This window comes from Equus przewalskii, chromosome 13 (genome assembly GCF_037783145.1).
Source record: "Equus przewalskii isolate Varuska chromosome 13, EquPr2, whole genome shotgun sequence".
Classification (NCBI taxonomy): Eukaryota; Metazoa; Chordata; class Mammalia; order Perissodactyla; family Equidae; genus Equus; species Equus przewalskii.
This window is the reverse complement of record NC_091843.1, coordinates 3,662,241-3,675,857: the sequence shown is the minus strand read 5'-3', so window position 1 is coordinate 3,675,857 and position 13,617 is coordinate 3,662,241. Positions and strand designations below refer to the sequence as shown.

Below are 13,617 nucleotides of genomic sequence, written 5' to 3'. Positions count from 1 at the left end.
CCTACCTACCTTGCAGAGTTGTTGTGAGGCTCAGTGCATAAACAGAGGAAGTGCCTAACCCTGTGGATGCCCATAGCCTAGGCCCAATAAACAGTAATTATTACCTGGACATATTTTTCCCTTCTAGGACAAACTTGACCTGGAAATATGTCTATAGGGTTTTTTTTTCACATTGAGGGGTAATGACTGGGACACTAATTACATTTAATGACCCCAATTAATGGCTTTCCTGTATCCTGCAACTTTGTAGCCGTCTCACTCTGACACTGAGCTTGGTCATGTCACTTTCTTTGGCCAACAGGATGTTAGCAAACATGCTGCCAGCATAAGTTTGAAAAGTGTGTATGCATTTTTACTTGCTTCCTTGCATGGCTGGGCTTGCTCGCTCTTACACCTCTGCCATGCCATGAGAGCATGACCAGGCTAGCTGCTGGAGGGAGGTGAAAGAAGTGGGGAGAAAACTGAGTCTTCCCAGCTGATTGGCCTGCAGATCAGACACATGAGTGAGCCCAGCTGAGATCAGCCAAGCCGGTCCTGACTGGCAGAAACACCCAGTCAACCCACAGACTCATGAGAAATAATAAATGGTGTTGTTTTAAACTATTAAGTTTTGGGGTGGTTTGTTACATGCAATAGTTAACTGATATACCCTCCAAACTTACCCACCACTATATAACAGGTGTTTGTTGAGGCTTAAACAAAGGAATAAGGCTATCATTCTCATTCTACCAATAAAATAAATGCCATGATCTTTCTTGAACAAAATCACCTTCTCACAGTAAGATAGCATCAGAGTATCCTTAAATTTGTATCTTACAATTACAATGACCTACGTCTTCTAGGTTTCTAGAAAAAGAAAGGAACCAAATAGCAGTACCAGGAGCATAATGAAACATTTGAGGAAGTATAAGGACCTTGGAAAACAATACCAAAGAGAGAGAAATTTACATGTGGAACTCAGGTGAGATACTGTCTAAACACTACAATTCAGTGAGCAAGGCAGCTGTTTAATCACAACTGCAGAGGATCTAGTCTGCTAACCCACTGGTGGCGAGCATCTCCTGGAAAGGGTGGAAGGTTGACAGAGAAAAATGGCATTCAGAGGAGTTTAGACGAAGGAGGTCTTTTTGAGAAATGTACCCAGGAAACTTTCCATAGCTACAAGGTGCCATACTAACTCCAGGGGGAGGAGGTGAGGCCAACACCCAAGTCCCTTCCCCTGTGAGGAATATAACGGTGACCATATTCTTAAGGCAATCACCAGGACACATAATTTTACTACAGTTGAGTTTCATTTCATTTGAGTGTTAGACTCTAAAGTTATTACATAAGATGAAAATTTTGTATGAGTAAAGTTATTCTCAAAATTCTTTTTAAGGCCTGTATAGTATATATGGTTGTAGGTACAACCAGGAATTCAAATGTATAATATATATGACAATGTATAGTAAGTGATTTTTTAATTTTGCTTTTTAAAATGAAAATAGAATTCTTATAAGTTAAACATGTGATCAATGTGACTGTAGTTACTGCCACAGTACTTGTGAGAGGTACCGGGATGCAGTGGAGACAACACTGGCTGCAGCGTTAATTCTGGGCCTCCATCACTTACCAGGTGTATGATGCTGGGCAAGTTCCACTTACTCTGTCTCCTCATCTGTAAAATGGGAAGCCCCAACTTGTAGGGTTGGCTGTGAGCATTAAATGTGATAAAGCACCTAGTCCAGTGCCAGGTACATAATACGTTGCTCAACATACGATACTAACTATGAATATGATGGGAGCGATGGGAAACAATATTTAAAATCAGGACTAGGGATCAAAATATAGTCACTGTATTTTACAAGAATGAAAAAGTCTCTCACGTGCGATGAATCTAAGGTGACTCTGAGGCATTTTAATCTCTGCCCTCAACCCCATGAAGTCATTCCTTAAGTTCCCCAAACACTCCCTGTACTCTCCTGTCTCTGGCCTTTGCTAAGATCCGCCGCTTAAAATCCTTCCCTCTCACGTTGACCAATAAGTAGATGGGCCTGACTTAAAGGCCCAGCTTCAATCTAACCTCATCCGAGCTTTCCTAGAGAGTCCTTATAATTCACCTCTCCTCCCCATGTCCCCATGTCTGTGCCTTGGTTACAACATTTGTGCCTTCCACTTAAATTTATTCACCAATCTCTTTTGTCCCTTCAACTATGTTGTGCTCCTAGAAGGCAAGCACCAGGTCTGATCTTGTCTGGATCCCTCACAGTGAAGCACAGGACATAGGCTCAGCTGGGCACGTGGTGGCTAAACTAGATTTAAGTGTTCCTATGGCAATACAGCTGGCAGGCAGCTTGGTGAGACTCCCTATCCTGTACCTCCGCCCAAATGGTTCCAATCTCAAGTGCGGAAGAGCAGAAGACTGCATTCCTTGGGGATTACAATGAGATGAACCTGTTCATGGAAATAACGTGACTCTCCTTAGAGTCAAGCTGGTACACATAATAAATGAGTTTAGCCATCAATGGAAGTGAATTTACAGGACAGGCTATCTTTCCAGTTAAAGGAAGAAACACAGGGCCTGGAAAGCTAATCAAGTTCTAACTGAAGCAGGGGTGATACTGCCTACGTTGCATAAGGCTGGCCAGAGGGTTAAGTGATATTAGATATGCACAGACTTAGCTCAAGGGATCCCGCAGAAGGCACTTAATCCATTATCTAGGCCCCTTGGCTGTTCTATTCTTAAGAAGTTGATACCGGAAACTTAGCTTATCCACTGTCCTGAGTTTACTATACTTGACTCTTTCTTTCTAGGCCCAGGGAGTTCTGGGGGCCACGCCCAATGGTGTCTTAACCCTATGCCTTGGCATCTGCCCCAGAGTACAATTCCCGGTGGGGCCTGGGGACTTTTCTCTCTGACATTTTCATCTCTACTTTAATTGCCAAGGGTGGTGAGAATCCCAAGCCCTGGAGATGTTACATTCAGTCAGTACTACCACTGTTCCTTCATATTTTTCCTTTGGCAGAGAAAAACTCTTGGTTCGGAATTCCCTTTGACTGCAATCTCCTGCCATCTTCCAAATTTCTGACAACCATGACCCCTTATGCCCTAAAGTCAAGCCAGGCTTTCACTAGCTGTTCTCCCGCTGTACTTTTAGCACATGGCACAGTACTCCCACAAAAGAACATGAGCAATAAATGTTTATCGAATGAATGAAACATCCAACCATGTTTCTTCATCACAAAGGATGATGCAACTGATTCTTAAACCCAACAGCCCTGGGCAACAACTAATTATTCCTTCTCACCTCAGTTTAAATTTCAGAGCCTCTCCAGATACAGGTCTAGCCTTAGGCAAAAGATGGGGAAGAGGAAAGAAAGGTTCTAGGGCTTCTCTAGATTTGAGATATGCTCAAAAAAGCTCCAAGATATTTCTGCTTCACTCTCTGAGGAAAACCAGAACCTCTGGAGAGTGTATGGTTACTCACACAAGGGGATCCATGTTCTAGCATGCACATCCCCAGAGCATCAAGAAGCCAGGTGAACCCCAGACTGTGGCCACTCCTAGCCCAGGGGGCTGGCATGTGCTGCCGTTAAAACCAGTATCTCTGCTCCCTCACCTGACCAGGACCAAGACTTTTCTGTCTTTGTCTGAGAAGCATCATGCTGGGGTATTCTAGTTTTTCCTGGATAAAAAGAGATAAGATACAAGGAAGGAGAAGCCAATTTTTTCATGGAACACCATTATTACTTGAAAGAATGACTGACAAACTATGGTTATTTGGACTTGGGTACTGCCAGATGTTTTCACCAAAAATGAACAAACTGAGCCTTTCACATCACAAAAACAACTTATTTGTGGCCAATGATAAAATTCAAACTTTCAGGTGAAAATGAGCTTTTTGGAAAACTTGTATCCACCACCATGAGCTTGACAGCTTCCCATACTTAAAGACTTTTCTGAATCAATTGGTGGGGATACTAACAAATGTTACAGTTTGACATTAGAAAATGAAATGGGAAAACATTGGGAGGATCTATATTACTGAGTGAACCTATTTTCCAAATGATCAAAGCATGATGCTACAGAATCATGGATTGGTAAAAAATCCATTCAAAGTGCTAGATGGACCAACAGATTTTAATATAAATGAGAATAAAGACTTCATTGATAAGGTCTCAGATTCTATATTGCAAAGAAAAATAGCAATCATCTGGAAAGGCTACTAAAATACTCCCTTTTCCAACTATGTTATCTGTAGGAGGCTGGATTATTTTTATATACTTCAATCAAAACAATGCATTGCAACAGATTGAATACAGAAGCATATATGAGAATCTAGATGGTTTTTCTATTAAGCCAGACATAAAGACATTTGCAAAAATGAAAACAAGACCATTCTTTTCACTAATTGTTTTTGGAAAACAGTTATTTTTCATTAAAAAATTGTTATTTACATTAACATGATAGGTTTAATATTGTTATTCTCAAATGAATTGGTAACTATTTTTTAATTTTCTCAGCTTTAATACTCAATTTGGTAAATATGAATAGATATAACCAACAAAAGCTCTTTTGGGTCCTCAATAATTTTTAGGAATGTGAAAGGGTCCCAAACCAAACACTTTGAGAACTGCTGAGGTAAAGCATCTAACAGTGCCTATCACCCAGTGGCTGTGCAATAAGCAATAGTGGTTATTAACAATGATACAGTTCACGACATATTTGGATAGCTCTTTGGGGGCATGAATAAATTTTCCACCTCAGCCCTTCTGTCCACAATTTGGGACTTAATGGGGAATAACCAGGTCACCAGACCAGGCCGTTGTCAAGGACTGCTCTGAAGCTGGATCTAATTTCCAGAACTAAACCTGCTCTCATTCCTCTCATGGATTCCTTTTGCTCCCAAGAGTGTGTGTGTGTTTGTAGAGGATTCTCCCAAGACACACGCTATATCTAACCAGCAGCCCTGCAACAGTTTCCAAATTCTATTCTGAAATGGCCCATGAGAGCATTCTACTCTCAAGCCACCCAAATCCAAGAGCCTCCCTGTCACCAAGGCAGGCAGAGGACAACAGAAGCAGCTAAAATTCCCTTCCAGAAGCAGAGAAAATGATTAATCCCCAGCCTAGAAAAACTCAGCCCAGTCATCGTCACTCATTCTTCCGTTCACCCATTCATTCCCTCATTCAACAAACATTCTCAGAGCCCCTACCTGGTGCCACCCATTGTGCCGGGTGCTGGGAAAAATCAAACAAAATAGAGCTCCTGCCTTAAGAGCACATGCTTAAATCAGGCAGGTTCATGCACGGGGTTATCAATGCTCCCAAACTCCCAGGATGCCTCATATTCATTTGGTAGGAACACAAATTAAAATAATACACAATTAAAATTAATACACAAATTAAAAACAACCAACCAATCAGGAAACTGGGCTTCTCTACTTAATGTAAGCTTATTCTGTGCCTTCTCGCATAGCTATCCCAGGTTTGAGGATCTCCTCCCATTAGCTTCTCCTTCCTACCTTGGTCTGTTTAATCTCCAGGCTCTTTTCTGGTTGACCTCACTGCTGCAGCACCCTCTGGCCCCCCACATTCATGACTTGACCCCAGCTGACCTCTCCAAGCTCCTGAGAACTTAGCTTCTACTCACACTGTTCCTCAGATATACCTGGTCCCTTCAAACCTCAGCACTTTAGCTTTACTCCTCAGCAAATTTCTACTCATCTCCTAAGATCTTGGTCAAAGGTCAACGAAGCTTTTGCTGGACCAGGCTAAGTAGAACTACTTCTTTTAATATAGTATCTATCACGTTGTGCCACAGACATATTCTCTGTCTGTCGCCAAACCCTCAGTAGACTGGGAGCTCTTTGGGGACAAGGAGTGGGTCTTGGTTATTTAAGTGTGTCCAGAAATTTAGGCTTGGCTTGGGCCTTGCACATGGCAGGCATTCACTGAATAAAGGAAGCAATGCTTCCAGCCCACCTGGCTCACACCTCAGCTGCTCTACACAATGGACAGGATCTAAAACACAGCTGAACCAGGCCTGTTCCCAACATGCTATGCTAAAGGCATGGCTGCACCACTCCAGGCCACTAATGGGAAGGCATCAGTGCTAAGAATCTCAGACAGTTCTAATGCTGGCAATCAGAGCTGCAGTTAATTCTCAGGGAGCTGATACAACCTTACCTCAGTGTCCTGGAGCTTTCACCCAAACTCCCACTCAGGCTGTTGGCTCAGGTCCATCGAGGAGGTAGGACAATTGTTTCATACCCTTAAGCCAGTTTGTGGAGAATTCTCTCTGGTTGTACAAGCTGAGTCAAGGACAGGGCAGTGAGTCTCTTTGACCTCAGTGGCCCTCCACCCCCCAAGGCAAGCTAATCTGTTGAACCTGCTTCCTGAGTGCAATAAGCCTTAGGAAGGCCTAAGCTGCTGCTAATTAACCCGGAATCTCAGGCACACCTTAATACCTACTACTCTGTACCCCCAGCACAGATTTCTCATGAGTTTGGAAGAGTATGAACTTTGGAGACAGGGTGTTGTGAGTTCAAATCCCAGTTCTGCCATTTTCAGTATGATCTTGGAATATTACTCAATTACTTTGAGCCTCAATTTCCTCATTTATGAAATGAGAACAAAACCATACTTCACAGAGTTGTGAGGACAGAAGGAAATAAATTATGTAAAGTACCTGGCCTGGGCCTGGCACACAGTAGGTGCTCAATACCCGTTAGTTTCTTTCCTCTTCTGTCCTAGAAGAAATGACAGGGAAACTTACTAAGTGAGACTTGCCCAATCCAAAGTTATTACTTGAAGCACAGGACAGAAGACTAGACAGGTGACCTTCAAGGCCTCTTTGAACCCCCCAGTCCATATCCTCTGGCTACAACTTCCTAATAAGAACCTTCAGTGTTTCAGGCCCCTTCTTTCTGCCTTATTTTCCCTATATCTATTCATTTCAGAATGGAGGCTGAAGCCACAAAGGGAGCTGGAGAGCTGACAGCCTTGGGTAGGGAATAGAGTAGAGATGGCCTATGGGACTGCATCATGTTCATCTACCTAGAGTTTGAAGGATGAGGGTGGGAGCATGGGCAAAGAGCAAAAGGATGCTAACAGAGGGCCTTTCCTGGGACACAAGTAAACCTCTTCTCAGTCCTTTTCTGCTCTGCTCATCCTGCCACGAAGAACCATTAACCACTCCTTTCCACAATAACCATTCCTTTCCCCAAATACATAAAGCACTCACATCTTCACTCATACTGTTCCCTCTATGTGTTCCCTTTTAGGCTCAGTTTGGGTGTTACGTCCTCCTAAGTCCACAGGTATAATGAACTGTGCTTTGCTCTGGGATGCCCTAACACTTTTTTACATATCTTTTCAATAGAGCTTATCACACCTATCCTAGTTATTGAAATCTGTCCTCTCCACAACACTGTGAGCTTTCAAGGGCAGGGCTTGTATCCCATGATTCACTACATCTCAACTATTCAGCAGAGGTGGCAGCACGTAGTAGGCATGGGTAACATTTTGATCCACAAAGAAAGAATAGCAGTTGAAGAATATCATTAATAGGGCAACCACTGGAGAACTGGGGAAAGTTTGTTATTTGTTTTTCTAAAACTAGGGCTGTTTCTATTCCTGCTGATGGAAAAGTTCCCCACTGGGAAGCCCCATTCTTGGAAGTATATCCTAGGTCTCAATTCAGCACCCTCAATTCAGGAGTTCCCAGACCGAGCCACACATCAGAATCATCTGGGGCAATTTAACAACGGATTCCTGGGCTCCAGACCTAGAGACTCTGATTCTGTAGGACTGGGACTGGGTCCAGAAAAGCACAGGGGATCTGAGGATTAGTTAGGCTGGGGTGAGGGAGAGGTGGACTCGAGCAATCACAGCTGCCTCTCTCACTGAGAATTAACTCCTCCCATGCTATCAGAGAATTTACCGAATCACATCACAATCACTTTCCCACTTAAAGCCTTTCAATGATTCCTCATTGCCTATAGGATAAAGCCCAACCTTCTTGATAAGGTTCTCAAGAACCTTGCTAACCTCTCAGCCTGACTTCTGGCCACTCTGAGTTGGACAGTTCTCGCCTCTAGGTCTTTGTCTATGTTGCTTTCTTTGTTTACACACTTTCTTCCACCTTCACCTCTGGAGGAACTTCTATTTCACTGTGAAGCCTCAGCTCTGAGAAGCCTTCTCTGGGCTATCATATCTGTGCATCCTCAGCACTAAGCATCTATGATAATCATAGCTACCATTTGTGCTAAGTGCTTGACATGCAGGACTTGTTGCCCTACCATAAGCCTGGTATCACTGTCATTTTATACATGAGAAAACAAACCAAGAGGCTGAAACGCTTCCAAAGGCCATGTGTTAGGATCCAGGATTTGACCTAGAGGAAGCAATGCTATTCTAGCCTTACTGCAATTACTACATACATGTTCGCTAGACCATGAGCCCCTTGTGGGCAGGGACCCTGTCTGATTCACTTCTGCATTCCCAGCTAGCCCAGGGCCTGGCACAGATCAGGTGTCTTTTAGTGTTTGCAAAATAAATGAACACCAGGTCAGGTGAGAGGAAGACTGGGTATGGTGTGTGTGCAACGGGCCCAAATGAATGATGACTGCCAGCCTGGCCCAGCAGTGGGGGTAGGTAAGAAGAAAATGGTAGATACCTAACTTATTCCTTTTATTATAATTTTAGTTTAACAGCCATTTATTGAGCACATAAGGACCATGCACAATAAATAACCCAGAAATGAATTAAAATATAGCTCCTGCTCTTAAAAATTCCAAGTTCCATAAGTAAAGGTATTAGAATCTTAACAGTCCATCTGACATCAGATATAAGCTTATAGCTCTGGGACATTTTAAGGGAATTAAAAATTTAAAAATCTTAGTGGGTAAGTCTTCATCTTCAAAGGACTTGTGGTACTTCTATATAGTGAATCTCTACTGGCTTACAAAGAACCAGAGGTGGCAGGGATCCACCTTCAGTATCATTTCCTCCTACTCACAATGCAAGTGGCCAGGCTGGGCAGGCAGTGATTTTAAGGGGGTGGTCCCCGGGTATAGGGACTATCTCATTCATTGGTGTACCCCAAATAAAGGCCCTGGCACAGAGGTCATGCTTGCTGAGTGGGTTAAACATAATGAGACAGGTTTAATAAAGATACTGAATGATTATCTACTCCAGTCTCTTGAGGCAGCACGTTTAACTCTGAGCAGTGGGAGAACCAGGTCTGTAGAGTCCCTTTAAGCTAGGCTGGGCAAAGCCCCAGGGGATGCTGTAGAGAGAGCAGAGATGGGAAGTGCAAGATGAGCTCAACCCCCACCAACCGCTGGCTTACAGTCTAGCAAGTCTCCTGGGGGTTTACTGAGTGTGCACCCGGATAAGAGAAACTTAACAACAGCCAGGAGAGCAGGCAGGTGACAACATAGGCTTTGGATGGCCATCTGGCACAGCTCCTGCCACACAGCACCTCTGACTCTTGTGCTTGAGTAAGGAGCCTCAAGGAACGTGGGTTGCTACACATTCTCTCGTAAAGTTGCCGATGAGGCTTAGAGAAGGGAAGAAACACGTCCAGAGTCACAAAGCTAGGAGGACACCCCAAGTCTGTAACACTAAACACTATTTCTCACTGCCTCCTTCAACTGCTTTACAAGTTTTTTTTCCTTTGCTAATCAGGCAATAACTATTTTAGCCTTCTTGTGAAGTAAATGAGGATTTAGGTTCTTAGTGAACAGATCAATGCAATTGAGTGGCCTGAAACAATTGGAAGTAAGGGTTTTTGGGATCCCAATTAAACTCAAGGTCCTGTATTGAAATATGTACAGACTACGCAAATAAGCAAGGGGGACTGGATGGAACCAGAGCGGTCTATGAACCTTAACTCAGAGGAAGCAATGCTCTTCTAGCCTTACTACAACTACTATGTTCTCAGACCATGAACCCCTTGTGGGCAGGGACCACATCTGATTCACTTCTGCATTTCCAGCTAGCTCAGGGCATGGCACAGATCAGGTGTCCTTCCTATGCTAAAGGAGGCAGACACTACTCAGAGACTGCAGATTACTGCTTCTCGGAAATTTGGGCCAAGCGGCACCAGATTTTTAGAGTTTGAAAAGATGGCACAAATCCAGTTTTGTGGGAAACCTTTTGATTTTAAAATAGTGGCTCAAATCAAAACAAAAACAAACAAAACAATGTGTGACTTGGGACATTAGAACCTGTCTGTGGACTGGAAGGGGTCTTATTTGCTGCCTTTGGCTTCAGTTCGGCATGCGACCCTGAGTTTCACCTTACTTACCCACTCTGTGTGCATAAGACAGGGTTATAGGTGGTGGTGGGAGCCAGAGATCCTCACCAAAGGCACACCTGTGGGCAGAGCAATGCCTGACCCCAACCCTTTCAGCGGGTGCTTCTCACCAGGGTACAAAAGCCTGCTTCTGGCATCCAGAACCCTCCCTTCCCAGCAAAAAAGTGGGGCAAAATCAGAAGAGAGTTTGTCAGTTTTCTTTACCTCTTTGTGGCTATAGTGGGGGAAAAAAAAAGCCTTGTTAAATCCCCTACACAAAACTGTCCTTATTTTTTTGGCCCTGAGACTTACAGCGGGAGTTATTTGGGCAAATGTTGCTCTGAGTCTCTGTTTCTTCATCTGAAAAATAGTGTAACAGTATTTATATCCTTCAGTTCATTCACTAACATTTGTTAATCACCAGGCATAGGGCTAAAGTGGTGAACGACGTGGTTCCTGCACTCTCAGAGTTTATGTAGCAAAAACAGACCAATAATCACACCAATGTTAACCAATAATTACACCAATAGTTAACTCATCACATTTGTGGTAAATGCTGAGGAGAATGCTGAGGAGTAAGGTATCTAAAGTGCCTGGCATGAATAAATGAACGAAATGGCAGGTCAAGCAACAGAGTAGATAAGAACATGGTAGGAACCCACCATGTTAATGAAACTCATAGCTCTTAGGAAAGTTGTGCCCTAAATAAAAACTAAATGGTTAAGCCACCATCTAAGCTTTCTGACCATGAAATCTACAGACTGGCTAAGTGGCAGAGGACCCTAAAGTATTGTATGGTCTGAATGGGAAGGAGAGAAGTTAAGAGCTCCCTGGTTCTCCCTTTTGGGATAACGGCACCCCTAGTGGTGCCCAGAGAAGGGAAAGAGAAGGCTAGAGGGGGAAGTAGCTTCAGGGTGGAAGTTAGACCAGGTGGGTGTGGAGTGCAACCTGGAGTGTCGCATCCTTTGGACTTAGCCCTGGATAGGAGGTGGCTGTGAAGGTGGGGCTTTTGACACTCAAAAGTGGTGGTATTTTCATTAACTGAAAATCTTCTTGTGATCTGAGACACAAAGGAGAGCAGCATCAAAACTGGGTTACAATAAGCACAGGTTCTCAACGGATTCACTTTCTCTCTCATTCACCTAGTTATTTCTACTCTGTGTCAGCAAGGCCCAGGGCTAGGCATGGAGAATCAGAGACAGATGACATAGTCTGTGCCCCTCTGGAGCTCACAGTCCAGTGTTGGGAACAAACACATCAACAGAACGTCTCATTACAGAACAGGCAGTGCTACTAGAGGGGAGCACATGAGACTGTGGGCACAGAGGGGGCACCTCACCCAACTGGGGAGGTCAGGTTAGGCTTTCTGGGAACGGTACCCCAAACAGCATCCCCACTCACATGCACAATTCCAGAGATTCTACTAGAAGGCTGTCAAGAGCCATGCCTTCTGGCTGCACCAGCCTCCCAGAGTCCCCTGCTGCCCGATGCAGTGTCTGCAGAGCCAAACGCATCTTCTGCCACGCCTCATCCTCATCCGGCGCTGCATCCGACCCTCCAAGACTCCTGCAGGAGCCTGCCTTCCTTGGCAGGCTCAGCCAAAAGACCAACTCAAAACTCTTTTGTCAGAGCAAGCTTAGGGTGAGCCACCCAGCCCCAGGTGCCACAACCCTCCCAGAGCAACTGTGGCTCATGCCACCCGGGACTCTCAGTGGACACTGGCAGGGTACCCCTCATTATCTCCTTTGCTCAAAAGAAAGTGACCTTCTTCCTGGTGGCAAGCTGGAAGTTTTGGAAGTCCTTCTACTGCTCACTATCTGCAGGATTTGCCAAACCCAGGGATCTGAGGGTTGGGTGGGCCGCCTTGTGGATCAGGGGTATAGAGGGGAGAAAGGGTAGGTTGTGCTGGGTTTCCACCTCAGTGCAGGAGTCCCACCAAACAGTCTTCTGGGCAGCCTGGCTGTCTGCTCCAACTGCTCTGCAGGGCAGGGAGAGGGGGGAGGCCCCAGGAGACATATGCTGGGGGCACAGCTGCTGAGGGCGCAGCGGCTGCAGGCAGTGAGGGGAAGGGGTGGAGCCGCTCCGGGGCGGGGGCTGGGGGGAGGCTGCAGCCTTCCAGGCCCCAGCGCCCCGAGCTGGCCTCTGGGTGGGTGGGGGCGCAGGTGGGCCCAGGGGAAGGGGAAGGGCAGCGAGCTGAGCGGCGGCCTCAAGATCAGAGCCCGGCCCCAGTGTGGGTGTTCGACCAGAACGTTTGGCTTCTGCTCCAGCCCGGAGGCGGCGGGAGGAGACGGCCGGCAGCCTGGTCTCAGGAGGACAGGACGCGCCAAGCCTCGGCTCTGGAGAGAGAGGTCCAGCCTCCACGCCTGCCTCGGGGGGACGGCTCCGGCCCAGCCGGGGGAGGACGCTTCACCCCAAGCCCTCCCGGGCCCGCTCTGCGGAGGTGAAAGCGCCCGAGCAGCGGGACTCGCCTCGCTCGCTCCTACCTGCGGGCCGGCCGCCAGCTTCGGCTCGTCCTCCTCCCTGGGGCCGTCGCGCTCGGGCTCCGCCAGCGCCTCCGGGAGCCCCGCTCCCGCTCCCGCTTCCAGGCTCGGCGGCGGCGGGGGCTCGGGCGCCTGGGGCTTCTGCGGCCCCGCGACCCGCGCCCGCTCGCGCCGGCCCGCGCCGCCGCTCGGCCTGCTCCGCCTCCGAGTCATGCTGCTCTCGCGCCGCTCCCTAGCTCCACTCGCGCCGCCGCCGCCGCCGCCGCCGCCGCTCCCCTCACAGGACAACAGCCAATATGGCGGCGCCCGGCTCCCCGTCCGCCGCTGCCAGCAGGTCAGAGGGCACTCGGAGTCCGCGCCGCCGCACTAGCCCCGGAGGCTGCCTGCGCCATTTTGAATGAGGTCACCACCCGGAGTTCCGTGGGAGAGAGAAGCTGCGGGGGAGACGCCCTCCCCCTCCCGGGAGCTAAGGATGCGACCTGCGCGACGAGCTGATGTTCGCTGCGGTAACCGTGCCGCACGGCCCTGGGTGCTTAATAACTGCCTATTAAGTGGATGACTGAGTTAATTAATTTCCATAGTGCTACAGTACTTTCACACCCATCGCCTGACTCCTCGCACCCCATACGGCGAGGCAGGCTCGATCGTTTCCATTTTGCAGCGGAGAAAATCGAGGCTACAAAAGGCGAAATGGTTGCTCAACATCATTCAGCCAGAACTCGTGGATTCTTAGATGGCCTGAGCTGAAAGGGACGAAGGGGTCGTCTAGGTCTTTATTTGCAACTTATGGTCCACTGGGAATCCAGCGTTTGGTGCTTGGGACAGCGGGACTCAGCCTCCGCTCCTTCTCTCGCA

At 46.8% G+C, this 13,617-nt stretch overlaps 1 protein-coding gene across 25 annotated transcripts in view; it reads right to left on the bottom strand.

The window, feature by feature from the left end:
* FAM193B (family with sequence similarity 193 member B) overlaps positions 1 to 13,079 on the bottom strand; it is a 31,081-nt gene extending 18,002 nt beyond the window's left edge. For 3 of the 25 annotated variants that reach the window (XM_070570204.1, XM_070570202.1, XM_070570215.1), the window contains exon 1: positions 12,766 to 13,079. In XM_070570204.1, the coding sequence (XP_070426305.1) occupies positions 12,766 to 12,975 (210 nt within the window). In that variant the 5' untranslated portion in view covers positions 12,976 to 13,079. Of the gene's footprint in view, positions 1 to 6,168; positions 6,294 to 6,670; positions 6,732 to 11,230; positions 11,343 to 11,683 lie in introns of all 25 variants that reach the window. The other 22 variants (XM_070570201.1, XM_070570214.1, XM_070570206.1 and 19 more) reach the window with 19 other exon arrangements.
* Between the last annotated feature and the right edge of the window lie 538 nt (positions 13,080 to 13,617).